This window comes from Haliaeetus albicilla, chromosome 5, assembly GCF_947461875.1.
Source record: "Haliaeetus albicilla chromosome 5, bHalAlb1.1, whole genome shotgun sequence".
In the NCBI taxonomy this organism is placed as follows: domain Eukaryota; kingdom Metazoa; phylum Chordata; class Aves; order Accipitriformes; family Accipitridae; genus Haliaeetus; species Haliaeetus albicilla.
This window is the reverse complement of record NC_091487.1, coordinates 19,845,943-19,864,413: the sequence shown is the minus strand read 5'-3', so window position 1 is coordinate 19,864,413 and position 18,471 is coordinate 19,845,943. Positions and strand designations below refer to the sequence as shown.

General features: G+C 43.7%; 1 protein-coding gene across 8 annotated transcripts in view; it reads right to left on the bottom strand.

The window, feature by feature from the left end:
- Positions 1–18,471, bottom strand: part of FOXN3 (forkhead box N3) — a 217,365-nt gene that overhangs the window by 122,885 nt on the left and 76,009 nt on the right. For all 8 annotated transcript variants that reach the window (XM_069783664.1, XM_069783668.1, XM_069783667.1 and 5 more), the window contains exon 2: positions 17,401–17,957. In XM_069783664.1, coding sequence (XP_069639765.1) covers positions 17,401–17,943 — 543 coding nt within the window. In that variant the 5' untranslated portion in view covers positions 17,944–17,957. The remainder of the gene's footprint in view (positions 1–17,400; positions 17,958–18,471) is intronic.

Genomic DNA, 18,471 nt, shown 5'->3' with positions numbered 1-18,471 from the left:
TTGCGAGCAGCCTACACTAATCCTCCTTCCTCCCAAACACCAAGTACCATCGCAAGGCTCTTGAGAAACACCTCCTAAATTAGTCAGTAAGATCGACAGCTCTGCAATGAAGGCGAACCATGGCAAGACCAAGTTTAGCTCCAGGAGCAAACCAGCCTCCTGCCGGGAGGTCAAAACCCGGCCGCTGCAGCAAGTGCGCTCCCTCTCTTAAGACACCGGGCACCCCGGCGGGACTAAAATGGCAGCGCCTGCAGGAGGGGGCTTTCCTCGCCTGGTGGGATTTGGCATCTTGTTTTTATCGTAATACGAAACAAGCAAGAAAGCCCACCTGAGAGCCACACCGCTGAGAAATACACACGGCCAGAGAGAGAGCAGCAAGCCCCCGCCAGGCCCAGCTGCGGAGGAGGAGCACCCCCACCTTCGGCACTAACCTCTCCTTGTGTCTTCTGGAGAGCTGGCCGTAGGACCCTTCCCGGGAGAGGCAGACACACACCTCGACTGCATCAAAGCTGTCCGGCATGGGGAGGCTCTGACCTCAAGGCCATAAGGGAATTACATACCCAGGCAGAGACGGGCAGCGGACTGCTAAGCCGCCTGCCTGCCTCCACCCGCTACCATGTGGCAGGTCGCTAAAAAGCACCCTCTCCCGATCCTAGCTTCAACACCGGTCTCCGCCGGCAGCTGCACCGCAGCCCACCCGTGCAGGAGCGCACAAAAGCTCTTCCCGCTCCAGCTAGCGAGACGCCCCAACCCACCGGCGGCAGGAGACAGCCAGGGCTGTGGCGTTACCACAAGCGCAAGCAGGGGACGCCGTGTCCTACGGGTTAAGCGCAGCGTGTCCTCCCACCCCTGCCGCACTGGCAGCAAGCGCAGTCCCCTTGCCCTCCCTGCAGGTGTGTGGCACCGGCCCACCCTGCGCCCAGCCCCAGGGGATGAGCGTCCTACCACGAAGGTCAGGGTGGGAGAAGCAGGTGAGAAATTGTCCTTCTCAGCAGAAGGATGCGGCGGCAGGGGGAGAAAGCAAGCTATGTTGCCATGTCTCATCCAAGTCATCCTCAGCGTGCAGCAAGTTAAAAGAACGATAAGGGAACTTCTCATTGCGGGAGCAATTAATTCGGATGTGCTTACATTTCCTCCCATTTTTACTTTAAGTCCACTGTAGAAGCACAGGCTTGTAAAAACAGTAAGAAGATGAACTTGCTTAGCCTTCAAAGCCTTATTCACAGCAAGATTCATTAAAACTGTAAGAAGACTCCCTTTATTATTTTTCTCCACACGGCATCTCAAAAATAGATTTGACAATTATAGGATTTTTGTTGCCTCGGGTTTTTTAGGTGCCTGTATTTTTACAAGCATGGCTACTGGTAAAATGCTAAAAGCAGCAGATGCAACAAAGCTTGGCATGAGGAACTTCTGAGCATGAGCCACTCAATCGAGCATATTTTAGAGTGGATAATTAATACTGCATTTCGGCTTCCCTGAGCACCGCCACCAGTAAAACAGATTTGAAAGTGTGCAGATAGTTTATTAAACATGTCGAAGTGATTACATTAGAGAAATAATACGTAGACTCACTGGTGTGCCTGGATTTAAAGCAAAAAAAATGAATATTTAAATCTAAATTTTTTCCAAGGAAGCTAGCAAGTCCCTGATCACAACCTACAGCTTGGCAAGAATACGATTCACAGGTTTATTCATGTTATTTCCCACACAGACTAGGGAGTGTCTAAATACTATTGAAGTCTAAATACTTAAGGATCCTGACTCAATATAGATTCTTCCTCTGTTTAAAGTCCATCTCATTTTTCCAGATGCGATTCCAAATCCCACAGTGATCTTGCCATTTCATACAAAAAGCAAAGGAAAAGCGTAGGTTTCCTCAAATTCACAGAAGAGAAATCAAAAGGCACGTGATGGAGGCAGCAGCAGAGAGCCAGCCTGCAAACTTACTGAAACAAACCCAACAGAAATAGAAATGTCACTCTCAGGATGCTCTTTCGGCTAAGCTGGTAGCAAACAGGATGTGAGCATCAGTCGCTGTGTGCAGAGAAGAGGTTATTTAAAATAGCAAGTTCAGGCACAGACCAGTTTTTTTACCCAGTAAAGAAAGAGTGGGAGGAGGCGGGGGGGACCTTTCAACCGGCACACCACAGCCCTGCCTACTTGGGTTTTCCCCGGTCTCTTTTTAACTGAATTATCTCGCAAGCAGTCATTTTCAAGTGCGATGTTCACAGGTAGCCCCCATGAAACAGGGCTGCATGGGAAGCCTGTGCACGATTCGAGAGTGCCGGGAGGAGGAGAAGGAGAAATGACAGGCTCCTCGGCAAAATGAGACCATGGACAAGCTCAGCAGCGCCAGCGGCCCCGAGAAGAGGGACCGGGGCGCTTGCTGAAAGACACATCGTCCACAGAAAGGAACGATTACTGCTTGGCTTGAACATGAGAACAAGAATTAAAACAGTCTGGAGCAGGGGAGGGGAAAAAGAGAAGACAATGCTGTTTGATGGAGTCTGGAGATTAGTAAAGCTGTATCAACTTCTACATTGCGCTAACTCACTGTCTTCACCCTCCCACTCCTTGGTGTTTACTACCAAGCTATTACTCATTCTGATCACCGTATACAAAAAGGCTGCTGATCAATATTGCACAAGGGTGATTAGTGCTCAGTGATTAAACATCAGTGTATGAATTTATCTGACTTAACAGGCCTGAAGTGGAAGGCAACAGGGAGAAACAATTTCTGAGCAGACTCCAGTAATGAAAATTGACAACTTGCCCAACATCAGATGTTGATGTTGTGAAGAGTTCATAAGTAACAAGGAGGAGAAGATGTATGACATTCTCAGAAGGATGGAAAATTGCTTTCCTCCAAATTATTCATGATCAAATATGCCTTTGAACAGATCTACCATCTAAAGGAAAAGAAAATCTCATTTAAGGATGCCAAAGCAAGGCTATTTTGATGACACAGGTGTCATGCAAACAGGCCTGCTGTGACCTGAGTCACTGCTCCAGGTCTCCTGTGATCTTTTTTTCTATCAGCTTCACACAGGAAGCCTTCATATCTGACACACCAAAAATAGCAGATGGTTTACAAATGAAAATCTTGCTTCAAAAAAGGTCGCAAATTTTTTCCGAAATGCAAATGCACTTTCAGCACAGTGCAACAATGATTTAAAGCACTTGCCCCTGCCACACGTTCCTCAGACAGACTTTTATGAACAGTTCCATTTCTAGATGATGCAAGTAAGAAAAGAGAGAACAAAGAGGGGAAAAACCCCACAAAAATAGCAATCGGAAGTGAAGACCTGAATGTGAAAAGCAACCAAAAATAAGGTACAAACTCCTTTATAGAGAAAAATGCGTAGCTAGAAAACGAGGTCCAAACTGTTGAAGGTCCTATCCAAAGACTGACCGAAAAGGAAGGGGCACCTTGTAATTGACTCCATTCATCCTACTGATGATGGAAAACTTTGACAGCAGTGATCTTACCTTTCAGAGCTGCATAATGTACCAAATCCTCCTGAAAAACAGTAAGCAGCCCTTGAGCATGCTGGTGCAGTGAAAATCCACCACTGCTTGCCCCACAAAAGGAAGCCAGATACACCAGCTCCAAAGCACCAGCCCATGAAAAAGGGCTGGCATCCTCCCAAGGGTCCTTCTTCTCTTCATAGTCACACCCAGTGACCACAAATGCTGACATCTGCACTGTACAGAGGAGGATTTCTGTAATTGCTGTGTTTTCCTTGCAGAAGACTCTCCAGGGCAATACAAAACACACCACCACCAAAACAGTTTGAAAGAAACTTGACAGATTACAGCTTTATCGTAACCTCCGGAATCTGGCTTTAATATTGCCAATTCATAGCATTTTTAGCATGTTGGGATTCTAGGTGTTTCTAAAGTCACGAGATGGTGCAAAATCATGCGGGGGAAAAAAACCCAAACCAAAATGTTTCCATCTGTCTTGACTTCTGTAAAAGAGCCTGTAAAAGATCTTAAAGGCGCTAAAAGAAGGCACATATCTCCCCTCCCCCATTATTTTAAATGACAACATGATTTTTAAGCTAATTTCGTAACTTCTAAGGCCCAAATCTCTATATAAATAGCCCTCCACGCCATCCTTATCATATCCATCCATATTATTACACACACACCCCTAGATGCTAACACTACTTGATCTAAGTAATAAGATCCACGCAATACAAACACAGAGAATTTATTTGGGCAATTACAGAATTCCCTTCCTTTCCAAACAAAAGCATGTCTCTACGCAGTGCGAGAAGGCCAAGGCTACATGTGGCGTGAAATGAAATGCCATTTAAACCAGCTCTGGAACTGTTTTATTGTCTAGCCTGATGCCAAACAATAGGAATCAACACATAGTCAAAACAGGAAAAAAACAAGAGTTTACTGATGAAGCAAATTCTTCTTCTTTTTAATGTATGTCTAAATTAAAGATTCAGAGTGCAAATCCAACAAGTTTGTGGGCCCTGTTTTATAAATTAGGAGGGAAATAAATCGAAGTTGATGTGGCACACAAGTGGATAATTATACCACGATTAAGACACGGACTCTTGTCCCGTCAGCTCAAGCCCAGCCAAACGCATTTTTGGCATACTAGACACTGGAGGGTGAGTGGTACTCAAGTGCTGGTGAAGGAGCAGATGGTAATTAGCAAAAGTGGTTAGATCATAAGCATGTTTACTTTGAAACTAAAATAATGCAAGGATTTTAGCGGGGGGGACAGACATTTTCTTATTTTTTTCCTAGTCAGCAGAAAAACAGGATGAGAAAGCAAGATCTTTCCTACAATTTCAATACTACAAATAAAAATCAAAGCTTTCGAAATGAAAATTTTATATTTCTTCTCAAACAAGAGTGACAGAAAAGCTTGTCTCTTAATGGAAAGGGTCATAATTACATTTCTGCTTTTCCAAATTCAAAATTACTCTGCTCTAAAAGCCAACAGCAAATGACACATCAAAGCAGACGTGCTAAGCCAAGAACAGGGAACTTCAGTCCTCCGAAAAAAAGCAGCACTGCCCAAAAGGCAGTGATGTCTTACAGGTGTTTTAGCAAAACCTGAAAGAACAAAAAATTTGTCAAAGTGGAGGTGTTTTACTAAATTTTGAGTGGTTTGTTTTGGAAAAAACAAGAGACACTGTTCAGGTTAGTTAAGACTCTTAAATTAGAGTGATCTGTTTAGACTAATTGGTAACCAGTTGTGGCAAAAGAACACGTCTGTCCTAAGGAAATTTTGCAGAGATGTACCACTATGACAGCATCTTGTTTTCCTAGCACAGAGATGCAAGTAGATAGAAAGCTTTGTGTGACAGCCCAAATCCATACTACTTTTTGCTCCCATTTTGCCTTAAAAGTGTTTGGATGATCTAAAAACCAGTACGACTGTGTAATGCTTTTTATATATAAAATACATTTGTATACACACACATACATATACAGATAGAGAGATACAAAAATGAATTAATTTAAGCAGCAAAGGAGGTACCGCCTGAACAATAAAATCCCATTTGTCTCAATAGCTGGGAGCTAGCACCGTACTGAGTCTTCTGCGCAATTTGTCTCTATGACAGCTTCCTTCCTCTTTCTCTGCTGTGCAGCCAGAAGTCTAGAAAGTATTAGAACTTGATATAAAATTGTAAAAAACAAATCTACCCTCTTTTACAACAGCAAGGTTTATAAATTTAAAGCCAAGCATTGAGGAGGAAAACGTTCATCTTTAGAGAAGGGGGTAACAGAGAGAAAATCCAAATAAATTAGTGCAACGAGGTAATTATGTAACAATAAATGCATTAAGTGCCAAAACAGGAAAAAAAACATTTTGGACAAGTTCATCTGCTTCAAAACAAACCATGCAACGCTGAAAGCGCCAGCATTTGTCTGATTCCCAGCCATCTCGACCACATCCTGACTCTCTAACTTTCCACCTCTCCCAAATAAAGACTGAAAACCTGCATTTCCCATGCACGCCACGCATTTCTTCCTAACTTAGCTATGCAGGCAAGCCAACGAATCACACTATACATCTACAGCTCCTTAGTCCTAAAGTACTTCAAGAAGGGTGGAATTATGTAAGAATCGTATAATTATTTCCAGTTAAATTTATAAATAAATATAATCTGTGAAGGGGATTCCTGCAGAACTAAATACCTTTTGATCCAGGAGCTCTGTACCATTTTCTCTCAAAGTCTAAGTGTAATTGTAGCTCCATCTGAGCTGGCAGCACGCAGTTCTTACAGCCGTCAAGCACTCCTCTCCAAAAGCCTTCAAAGTGCTCCCAGGAGCAGTGAGGACCTCTGGAAGTGCAGTGCTTCTGTGTTACTCTAGGGCTGGAGAAGGCTGCACGCAGACAGCCAGTGCAAGGTAGTGGTACTAAGGAGAATCTTGCAAATACAGCTTTTCCTGCATGGCAAGGACTTTATTCCTGAAGATGAACCATGCAAAAAACTATTTAGTTCTCCCCAACAACTTAAAGAAAACAGACCCAACTGCAAAACTGCTACGTTTATTACGTTCTGTATCACTTAACCTTAACAGTGATGTTTACACACACAACTCAACCTAAAACCAGACCATTTCATGACCGATTTCCCTATTTTCACTGGAACAGACATAACCTAAGGAGAGGTGTGTCACCACTCTCTACCCTAAAGGGTGAGGAAAAGAGATAAAAATATGTAAATGAAAGCTTGAGATAAGGTATCCAAGTACCTAACCTTAGTCTTGCATTAACCCCTGCAGCCCCTGCAAGTTGCACCGTAGGCATTTTTTTTCATCTGTAAACTCAGAAAAACATTTCCAATAGTTACCTCATCTCAGTGAGTAACCCTCCCACAGTAGACAGCCATGGGATCTCATCAATACAGCTCTGGACCAGAGCCTAATTTTCTGCTCATAGCTTGAATGACTGTGAATTCAGCATTCAACTAGATTATCTTACACAAAATCCCATCAGTAGGTTTCTGCTCCACGTACTGCCACAGACACTTTTCCATGCCATTCCCCATACAGAAGCCCGTTCATTCCTCTGCTTACCAACAGTCGTCTTTCAGCAAGTTACACCAGCGTTTCAAAATCCTGATGGCATTCAACTAGTGGTAAATTGCTACCATTCACTGCTGCAACAAAATACAGCAATTCAGCATGCTGTAGATAGTGTTTTGGTATCTTAAGTCACTAGCTGAGGGCAGCAATTTGGTTTCTTTTCTACTGTAGCATGAAAAAACCCACTCACATTTAAGATCCTTGGAATGAGTCCTCCCACAAATTCCTACATCAGTTCCCAGGAAAAAGTTTCCGTAACACCCAGAACAGAATTTGAACAACATAACTAACGAATTAAGATGTACTGTCTCCAAAATTACTATTACGGATAACTGAGTAAGATCCAGAGACATCATTTATGGCCACAGCTGTTGCTTTCCACAGCTCAGTCCCAATTCTGCTGTTGTTTACTCAAGAGTAAATCAAAAGCAGCTCCTCTGAAATCAGGAGTCCAAATTGGTGGGAGAATAGAACAAAACAAGTAACGTCCCAGCCTGAGAAGGGCCAATAGTGATCTACCAAAAATTCAGGAGGAAAAAAAATTTATGCCAAAGTAGAAAAGTCACTCCCCTTCTTCCTCCCTACTGTTGCATGTCTCACATGACCTCTATCACTGATGAGTCTGACACCACCTACAGCTATAAGAAATATAGGACTTTGTGGAAGCCAGTTGAGTTGCCAGTAAGTATATAAATCTTGTCAGCATCTAGACTGTTATAAATGCGCTTATGCTCCAGAAAAGATAACCACAGTTTTATTGCCATTGCAATAATCTGCACTAAATGACCAGACATGGCAGCAGCGATGAGCATGGTGTGGGTGCAGTATCTCAACTACTGCGCATCTAAGCAGCTCCAGCCACTTCATCAGTAAGATCTGAAGGCAGGCTAAGAGAAGCCCCAGGCCAGCCAGACCGCTGAACAGCGAGTGGGTGTCCCAGTAGCCATCCACAGGGCCACTGTCCAACAGCAACAACATTTCTGCTTCTTCAGAAGAGCCGCCTTTGCCTCCACAATTAAAGAAAGCGTACGGTACTACCTCTGTGCCCGAATTCTTCCAAACACACACGGGAATTAAGTCAGAAAAACTAAGATACAAGACTGATGTAAGCATTCAAGCAGATATACAGGATCCATTTTACCTTAAAGACCTCAGAGCACAAGTGTCAAGGACAGGGACTCATAAGCGCACCAGAATGGACTGCCTGTGTTTCTCTGCTGCTTGTCAATTAAGCACTGCCAGGTAATCAATTTTGGCACTTCCTCTCTCCCCCTAGCCCACCTGTAATAATTTTGCAGCTCTGGAGCTGAGCGAGTACCCTGCTTTTGGCCAGCTCTGAGACACTGGAGCAGGTGGGGAATGGTTGTGGGAGGGACTGAAACTAACTGGGAACTAGATGGAATGACAGATGTGAGGAAGCAAAATTAGACAGTTTTTTCCTCGAGACCAAAACTTAAATACTGAATGATAACAAGCCCGTTGCTACTACTGAAGAAAGCAAAATGTCACTGTTCTTAAACTACTTGATATCAAACTGACTTAAACCAGAAGTACCAGAAAACCAGCAAGATTCATATGTGTCTCATTAAGGTAAACTTTCTTCAGAATCTTCCTTTACCTAGAAAACAGGAGACTTGACTTATACTGGTTCAAAATACCAGATTATCAATCAAAAGATGGAAGTAAATACTTGAGAGAAATTTTTACTAGCTTAAAAAATACTTACGAGCATGCAGCATAGTCTTTCCCTAGATGCTTACTGAGCAGAACTTCACCAGAGGCAGCCATGTGGGTGGGGTTTTTTTAAGCACATCTGTGTTCACAAGATTAACTGCATCACAACATATTGCTTTGTTATAGCTACATACCATGTTTGCACCACGACCTCATCTAGCAATGGTCTGCCCAGTCTTGAAATGACATAAGTCAATTACTTCTATACGCTAAGCCACCACTGACTAATGTACAAATACCAACAAACTAAATTAAAAATAGAGTCACACTGGGTTCCTTTTTCATATGGATTCCAGCTTGTGTTACCCTGGACCACTCATTTGCGTTAACTACATTTACGATGAAGATACAGCAATTAGCTGAAAATAACGCAGAAGGAGCAGGTATGAGCAGCCTGGAGACTCCTTGTCAGACCCCACCAGGCCAGTCGTCCAAATGACTTTACCAGGAATATGGAGCTGCCACAGGAATGAGCCACCGTTTCAGCTGCCTGGGTCAGCAAGTGGGACACAGCAACTGCCTGAAACCAGAGCAAGGACAGGAAGCTTCTCCAGCAACTCAACGGCTACTTCAGGCTGCCTGAAGAGTATTTTCAACTACTCAATTATTTTCAACTGCTCAATTACAATCAAGTCTTTTAAATGCTTTTTCATGAGGTCTTCATCCAGGAAGAGAAGCCATGCAGCACAATTTACTGTGCTCTTTAAGCCAACGTAAAACACTCCATTTCCCTTTCAGGAAAGGAAGGAAGAAGTCGAAGGGACATGTATTTTGTAATTAAAATGGATTATTTTATGTTTTGTTGAAGAACTGAAGTGCGAGACAGAAAAGCACATGCTTGGCCAGGCCAGCAAGCCCAGTTCATCTCTGACGTTCAGCCACAACCGGAGGTAGTTGCAGGTGCCATCGTCAGCCTGCTCCTCAGGGGCATGCTGTGCCTACCGCCATAGGAGTTTCACGGTGATTGCCCACGGGCCAGCACTCGTTAATGGACACGTAAAGTGCTCCTGTGTATATACGTACTCCAGCCCCATCATCAGCAAGGCCTCTTGCACTGAAAACAGAGCACGGCCCCAGGGTCCGTGCTTCATTTGCTGGCAGTGACAGCGGCAGTTCGCTAGGTCTCCAAGAATTAGGAAGAAACCTAGGTGGTGATGGGGATGTAAAGATGGCTGTGCAGAAAAGCCTGACAATCGATTTTATGGACGCCCTTCCCTCTTCCATAATAGCTTTTCAGAGGATCCACAGCACAGCTCCACTCAGAGCCACCCCTACTGCGAGCATTAAGACTTTTGGGCAACAGAAAGAAACTTCTTGCGAAGCTGAGAAAACACATGTGTGTGTGCACACCCATCCTTGCACAGTTTTCTTAGGACCATTTCACCCATGTCATATAAGCCCAATCCAGCACCAAGCACGTATCTGACTGAACATTACAAGCAGCCCCAGTGATTTCAGCACAGCTTGTGCTTTCGAGGGTAAGAGCATCCTCCGCCCTTCCCCTCCCCTGTCTTCTCCTACTGCCGCCAGGTCAGCTCTGAGCTGGCTGAAAGCCATGGGCACGGTTTCATGCCAGATTAAACATTGCTGAGCCCACGGCCTGTGCTGACACGGGTGCTCGTCTGACCACAGTGACCATGAGCTAAGCAGGGAGCTGAAAATGAATCCAACTAAATTCGCCCACTGAAAAATAACCCAAACGAAAATAAACACAAATAGTTTTCAGTCTGCTTACTGTGTGGTGACACACGTGCCAGTATGAGCTCAAGAGGGGAGGCAATACAGCCCTGGATCGGTTCAATCCCCCAGCAAAGGGAACAGGTGATGACCAGGTTGGGCAGGGACCATGCCTGATGGTGGCAGCCCAGATTTTGATCACTTTAAATCAGCTGTATAACACCACAAAGAGCCACTAACACAGGCCACTTGAACAACAAATAACACAGTCCTGCTCCTAGGGGAAAACCAAAAGAAATGTCTCCAGCAGAAGCAAGCCTCCCACTGTATTTAAACTTCTTTTCTCATTTCACCCTATTCTTTACCTTGTGGTAGGGACCACATCCATTATCCCACCAAGCACTCATGCACTGACTCTCCTTGCAGCTGCCAGCCTCTTACCAGACCTCTCTTCCATCAGGAATGGCTTGCCTCCTTAGCAATCCCGAACGGAGGTATTCCCCAATGTCCCCATCATCTCTACTCCCTCCATCATGCTGGCACAACTGTTTGTTGGACTGCGCTATGACCCAAATCAGGGAATTAAGCTGAGAATCAACTCAAGAATTAAAAAAAGAGGGAAGATAAAAATCCAGCCAGATCAGATCTCTGACCAGATCCCTGGTTTGTCACAGAAATGCAAAAGTTCATCCGCCAGGAATGTGTTGGATCAAACAGCCAGGAGTAAGGGAGGTGCGACCATGGCTGAAAAACAGGACTCATCAACCCCACCACAGCCCAAGCCCAACAGGTAAAGAGTGGCTCGCTCCTGTTTTCCTGTCTGGGCTCTTTCAGTGCTTCTTAACACACTTCATATCATCTTTGCTATGGGTTACGAGCACAGACGCGAGCACAGACGCAGCCAGTTGCTCCAGTTTATTTAACCTAAATAGCCAATACCCTCTGGTAGGTCAATAGCCTGTCAATGTGCAACTAACACCTCAGTTACCCAGCAGGGCACCTGCCCACAGGCTATCTTAACCAAGAGCAAGATAATGTAGGTACCTTAGATATAAGGTCCAGAGGAGTCTCTGGATATTGCCAGCTCTTCATCACTACTTGAAAAAGAACTGATTATACTTTGCACAGCTCTAAACCAGTGTCATGGTTTAACCCCAGCCAGCGATTAAGCACCACACAGCCGCTCGCTCACTCACTCATCCTCCCTGCCCCTGCAGTGGGATGGGGAGGAGAATCGGAAAAAAAAAGGTAAAACTCGTGGGTTGAGATAAGAACAGTTTAGTAATTGAAATAAAATAAAATATAATAATAATAATAATAGTAATGAAAAGGAATATAACAAAAAGAGAGGGAAATAAAACCCAGGAAGAAAAACAAGTGATGCATGATGCAATTGCTTGCCACTTGGTGACCGATGCCCAGCCAGTTCCCTGAGCAGTGATTCGCCCCTCCCAGCCAACTCCCCCCCATTTATATCCTGAGCATGATGTCCTATGGTATGGAATATCCCTTTGGCTAGTTCGGGTCAGCTGTCCTGGCCATGCTCCCTCCCAGCTTCTTGTGCACCTGGCAGAGCATGGGAAACTGAAAAGTCCTTGACTTAGGACAAGCACTACTTAGCAACAACTAAAACATCAGTGTGTTACCAACATTATTCTCATACTAAATCCAAAACACAGCACTGTACCAGCTACTAGGAAGAAAATTAACTCTGTCCCAGCTGAAACCAGGACAACCAGTTAATACAGGCAGACTCCACTGAAAAGAGTAAGCTCTGATGTAAAGTCAACCAGCTGGAAGCTACTGAAATGGAAACATGTGATTTCCATGCACAGCTTTAGAAAATCTGTTATTTAAATATTCTGTATAATTTCTTGGGTTTGCACTTCAAAAACAAAATTGAAAGGGTTCAAGAAAAGCTCTCCATAAATCGTCTATCTGGAAACCCCACATTACAATATGGTTCTAGAGACTTTTATGACTGCTCTAGAATGAGATGACCCTCATTTCCCTAAATAGCAATTTGAGGTGAAAATTTCTGATACTAGAGAGCTTTTTAGTATGACAGACTGGGGTATAAGAAAATGGATTTCAAGTTACACTAGAAAAATTCCAGCTTAAAAAACACAACATCTCCTTTTAACAATTTGGGAAATTAACAGTTGGACCAGCTTATTTAGGACATTATTTTATTAATGGAGTCAACATCATCTGAAGTCTTTAACATGAATCTGAAGGGTTGTTTTGTTTCGGTTTGTTTGTTTTTTACACTTTAGGTCCACCAGATGTTATAAACGCAGTGAAATTCTGATGCTTGTGTTATTTGGGTCAGTCTAGGTGATAACAGTATTAAAAAGGGAGGAGACCATTCCTATTCCCAGAGTGCCACTGTGCTTTCACAGGAGGTATCCTCAAATAATGTTAAAAAAGGGAGGACAGGGTCCCTGGTCCCTTGCCTTTGTGTATATGCAGATTGGATTAGGGGATTCTAAGGAAGAACAAGTAGGCTCCTTTTCCTCTCACTCCAGCTAGCGCTTACATTTCTGCAGGGTTTTACCTGTCAAAAGCCCAGACATTACCACATCAGAGGAAAGATGTTGGCAGGAGGGACTCCTGAAGAGTCTCCTGTGACCAAAGTGTCCCCCATGGCTCTCATCTGGTGCCCTGGCAGAGTGCTTACGAGAGGCAGGCAGTGCATTCGATGAGGACAAGTTGGTCATTGGCTCTCACAGAGCCCAAGGACCACTCGGGAGTCCTCAGATCTCAGAGCCTGCTCCAGATGGAGGAGGAGCCTGGCTGGATCTCCATGACCCAGTTATGGACCACATACTTCTAAGAATAACTTCCACATCAAGCGAGGAGAATTTTCTTCTCCCGTCCCCATAAACATATCCTTTACCCTCATTACATTTTTATTAAGACATCCCTCAGCATGAGTGCCAAACAAACCTTTAAGGGACGTGAATTTCTTCAGCATTCACACAGCCAGGAGCATGTGTGCATTTCCCTATCTCAGACAACACAGGGCAGACACAAAGAGGAACCCTCTTGATAGGATGGATGCACGAAGAAGCACAAACCAGGGAAAAGATGACAGAATAGCGGAAAGGAGTATGGGATGACAGCCCCAGCTTCTCTAACCATGGGCTGTCCACAGAGACAAAAAAATTGCAGAGAAGCCAACGAGGTCAAACATCCTTTCCCCTTATCCACTCATTTGACAATAATCATCGAGAAAGTTTGCATTCATAAAAGGCGCAGACGTATCACATGCCCTGAAAATACAATCCTACCAGCCCTTGTTCAAAGCAGGAATCCCTACACAAATAAAAGAAATCTTCAAGGGGGAGAAAAATAGGGCTTGTAACAAAATTTTTCAACAGACCCTTAGCTAGAGCAGCACTAGTGGGCGCAGCTATAATTACAGCAAACCTACATAATGCGTCTGAACTAGCTTAGCCCTTTCCCTGCAAGCAGAGAAGCTGCCACATCAGTAACTCCGTTGCTAGGGCAACTGCTTACTTTCCATATCAACTGCAAACTCGTTGCTATGGAGACACATATACAAGAAAAATTCCTCTCTATAGCCAAGGACCAGATGGTAGGGAAGTCAGGGAAGTCATGGGCTAACGGGCTGTACTAAATGGGACACACACTAGAGGACATTTAGATCTGTACGTTCACAATAGGATTAATCTGAATGACTGAATTCACAGGTCCGGCAGTATAAACAAAGCCAGGGAACTCCTCATCTACTCCCCATCATGTGATACTTCACACTCTGGCCAACTATTATTAAACTGCTGAGCTCAATGCAAAGAGGTTTGTACAATCAAGGGCTCAGCATTTTCCCTTCTTCGGCCCGGCTCTCTGCCTTGATCCAGGAGATCAGCCTCATCGCAAAGTTACATGAATAGTCACTGTCGGCTTGCCAGGTAAGCCTGATAGCACTGCAGCTGAAGTGGAATAGCAGCAACGCATAAACAAATCCAAGCAGAAAAATGTCTTTTCCTGGCGTTCCACACCAGACCTAAAAGCACTGGGACAGGGCAAGACAAAAACTGAAGTGATGCAGCCTGTAAGTATTTTTTTCCCCCATGATACAAGGATCTCACATTAGGAAATGCAAGCATTCGTAGACAGGCAGAAAAAGCTGCATACTACTAAATACATATTTAGCCCCATGAATATAAATTAGTGGCACCCAAGATTGAGAAAACTACTATGCAGAGGGAATTCAAAAAAGAATTAAGTGTTCAGCAGAACTTTTTTTAAAAAAATCATTACTGAAAGGCTACACAAACACTGGAAAGCACAACTATGAGAGGAAAAGCTTCTAGCTTTTCACAATGTGTCAACGCACACCAACCGGCAAATGCCTGCAATTCCCAGCACTGATTAACTCCTTCCTCCCCATACTGTACATGTTTCAGAGCCTATCTTGTTAGCATTTTATAACATGCCATTTGTGAAACGCTTTTTTTTCCCCCCAAAAAATCAGTGAGACAGGCAGACTCCAAACCTGCAATTTGCAGAATCTGCCTGGAAAGAGGAAAGAGTGGCATGAAATGATTCCTTACCAAGGAGAGTACCCCTTTCCCCTGCCCCAAGCCTCAGCCCAAAACCAGAGAACCTTTCAGACGGACACCTTCCTTCTGAACAGCCGAGATGCTTGCTGCAAGGTAGTCAAATCAACAGCAAGTGTGTGTGTGTGTGTACACACACAAAGGTATTTTCAAAGCCAGCAGTTGACGTTTACAGCTTTCCAAGTCCACAATTAGCTGTCAAGCACCTGATTCAGCAACTCTGACCGAGCGCCAATTCTGCACTCCGGACTCTGTCTGCCACGTCCCTTGGCCAGGACACGAGAAAAAGCCCAGCAGGGGATTTAAATGACCTGCCTTGCTGCATTTTACATTTGAGATTCTCATCTCATTCACCTTAATGCTGGCAACCTGCAGTTATTAGCATCTCCAGGAGACAGAAGAAATTATTTCTCATAATCTGGGATTTTCCAGGAATGAATAAAAAGCCATGTTGTTATTCATACAGGCAAGGCCTCCCACCACACCTTGTTGTCTAGCTATGTAACCATGGATTTAATCATAAATTCGAGACGCAGGTGACTAGTCATGCATTGTGCTCCGCCACTTCCCTGTGGAGAAGCAGTGCGTCGTGGTATTGTTCATATGGGCTCAGCGGACTGCTGGATATTTGACAGATAGACATGAAGACAAGTTCCTCATAGGAAGGAAGCTGTAATCTAAAGAGTCAACTTGTAAACAGAGGAAGAGGAATAGAACAAAACACAAATGGCAATGTTAAACACATGCCTTGCCTGTTACAATATTTTGTGGTTTTTTAAAAGTATTGTGTGAAGGTTTCTTATGGTCCGGGACAGGATCATTAAAGTCTGGTGCGGCATTTGTTATTATAGTCTCACTTCCAAACAAGAATTTAAGACTCCGGTTTACACAAAACAAGATCCAGTTCAGGAACAGGTTTTTTTAATCTCACGCATAATCTTTCACAGCAACTAGTTTATAAAAATACCAACATACAGTGTGTGATCAGCAATATGTGGACAGCAGATTCTAGGGAGTAACATTTAAAATAAAGAAGAAAAAAACAAAGATAAAAGCGTCCATCGTCTAAAAAAGGAAAGCTCCAGAGAAAAGAAAGTTAAGTCATCTAAAATGAGAAGTTGCTAGTTTATGGTAAGGTATGACTCTTCCTCTAGAGTTACTTGAGCTCCTATTGCACAGCATTTAAAGTTAAATCGCACACAAAATAGGGAGAACAGCACCACCAACAGAAGTCTAGTTTCAGGGTAACCAGTTACAAGACAATCACGGCATTTACTTCACTGAAATACAAAAGTTGAGTGCATCTATTGTTTCTGCCACGAGAAAGTGTCCTCTTTCTGATCTTCAGCCAATTTTAGAGACAGACAGTCAGTGATGCGATTTTACCCGCTATTTATTTCACTAACCTGTGAGAAGGCCTGTGAAATTAATCTGCAAGCTGATATTTTTATCAGTATACTTGTACTTTGCCAAAGATTCATCCAGACCACTGCTTCTTGAGATGGTCCCCTTCGGAAACTGATACCTGCTCCCAGGCAGATTGACAAGGTAGAAGGCTATGCAAAGGACTGCCTCCACCACTTGGCTCGGCTCGCTTCCCCATTCCCTCACACACAGCCCCTTCCTGCAGACACCGCTGAGGATTCAGCAATGAAACCAGGCAACAACAACAGAGATCTGAAAGCAAAAATGTGCTCCCCGGGCTTCTGCCACCACACCAGTCACAGAAGCTACACGAGCCCAGGGAGAGAACAACTAAAATTTTACTGAATGGTAACTTTCACCTTTGATGCCAGACCTATCTCCTTTCTTTGAAGAGTTACTTTAAAACCTGCTCGAATTGGAATGAAGCTTCATCACCAAAATTCAGAACTAGTTCTGTTTAAGAGAAAGAACAGTTTTTTCAGATTACAACACAGACAGGGAAAAAGCGATGGGCTCTTACATAAGGCATACCCTTTCACTATACATTTGTATAAGCCAAGAACAGCAAGCAGCCTATTTATAACATGATTACATTCATCTAGTATAGCTGGAAACCATTACCACAGCATGATAACTAAAAACAATATTTAACCACTATGCATGAAGACACCAGCTGGGGGGAAAAGAAAAAACACACACACACACCAAGTATTTTCTTACAGATGTCTAGACAATGACTTTAATAAAATCAGAATGAGCCAAGCTAAAGAAATGTTGGCTCTCTGAATTTAATGAACTACATTACCAGGGACAGCGTTGCATATCCTGCGTTTCACTGCTATGGACACATTCTGGGATTAGCAGGTGAATATTTTCAGAGCCAGACAGGTTTCCATAGTTCCAGACTTACCTGACTTCTGTCTTTGTCCACTTTCTTAAAACACTTATTCAAGGATAGATTATGTCTCACAGAATTTTTCCATCCAGTGGGTGCATTTGCAAAATACGGAAAGTGTTCCAAGATCCAGTTGTATATATCCTTTACGGGCAGTCTTTTGGTTGGCGAGTCCTCAATGGCCATAAATATGAGGCAGCTAAAGGAATAAGGAGGTTTGCAGTTGGGGTTCTGCTTGGCATCATAGGGCATGTCAGAGTGGGCAGGAGATGGCGGCGTGTCATCACCGATGTCCTGAACGGGGCTAACGCTCCTTAACACTGAGTCCCCAAAGCTTTTCAGCAAGTTCTTGCTCTCGTGTAACCAGTTCAAATTAGTTAGTTCTTCATCTTCCATGGCCCCTTTATCTAATCTGATGGCAGGCAAAGAGAAATCTAGGTCCTCGTCATCATGAAGCGCCTTTGATAAATCGCTATCTTGGTAACGTTGGCTCAATCCGCTGGGAACACTAATTCCTGAGCCCTCTGGCTTCTTACTGGGAGGCATGACTGGACCCATTTAGACAGCAACTCCTGGGAGAGCAAATCCGAAGGAAGGGGAGAAAGAAACAGAGAGAAAAGTTAGCTCATAAAAAGGTACCGCGTAACATTTTGACAGCTTTTCCCTAACCGGTCAGTCGGCCTTTTGCCATCTGTATTAAAAATGACAGACTCACATAAACACTCATCTGCAACTGTTGAGTAAAATAATCTAAAGTCAGGGCAAGGGAAGAAATTTCAGTTGATGGAACAAGATGATAATCCTGATACACTTCAGTTCTGCATGTACGTGAAGCCCCACACAGGAAATCGTAAAGACATGTCCCTTTAACGACAAATATGTGTATCAAATCATTGAATATTCTGATTGTATCACTTTAATAAGCGTGTGAACTAAAAATAAAAAAATTAAAAAAAAAAAATAGAGGGGCTTAAGGCCAGTTGCTTCAGATTAAGTTCAGCTGTTTCACTTTTGAGGATGATACAACAGCACCGTGATTAAAGCCACTCTGGCTAAAGGCTGAGGCAGACAAGCATCCAATCTGAC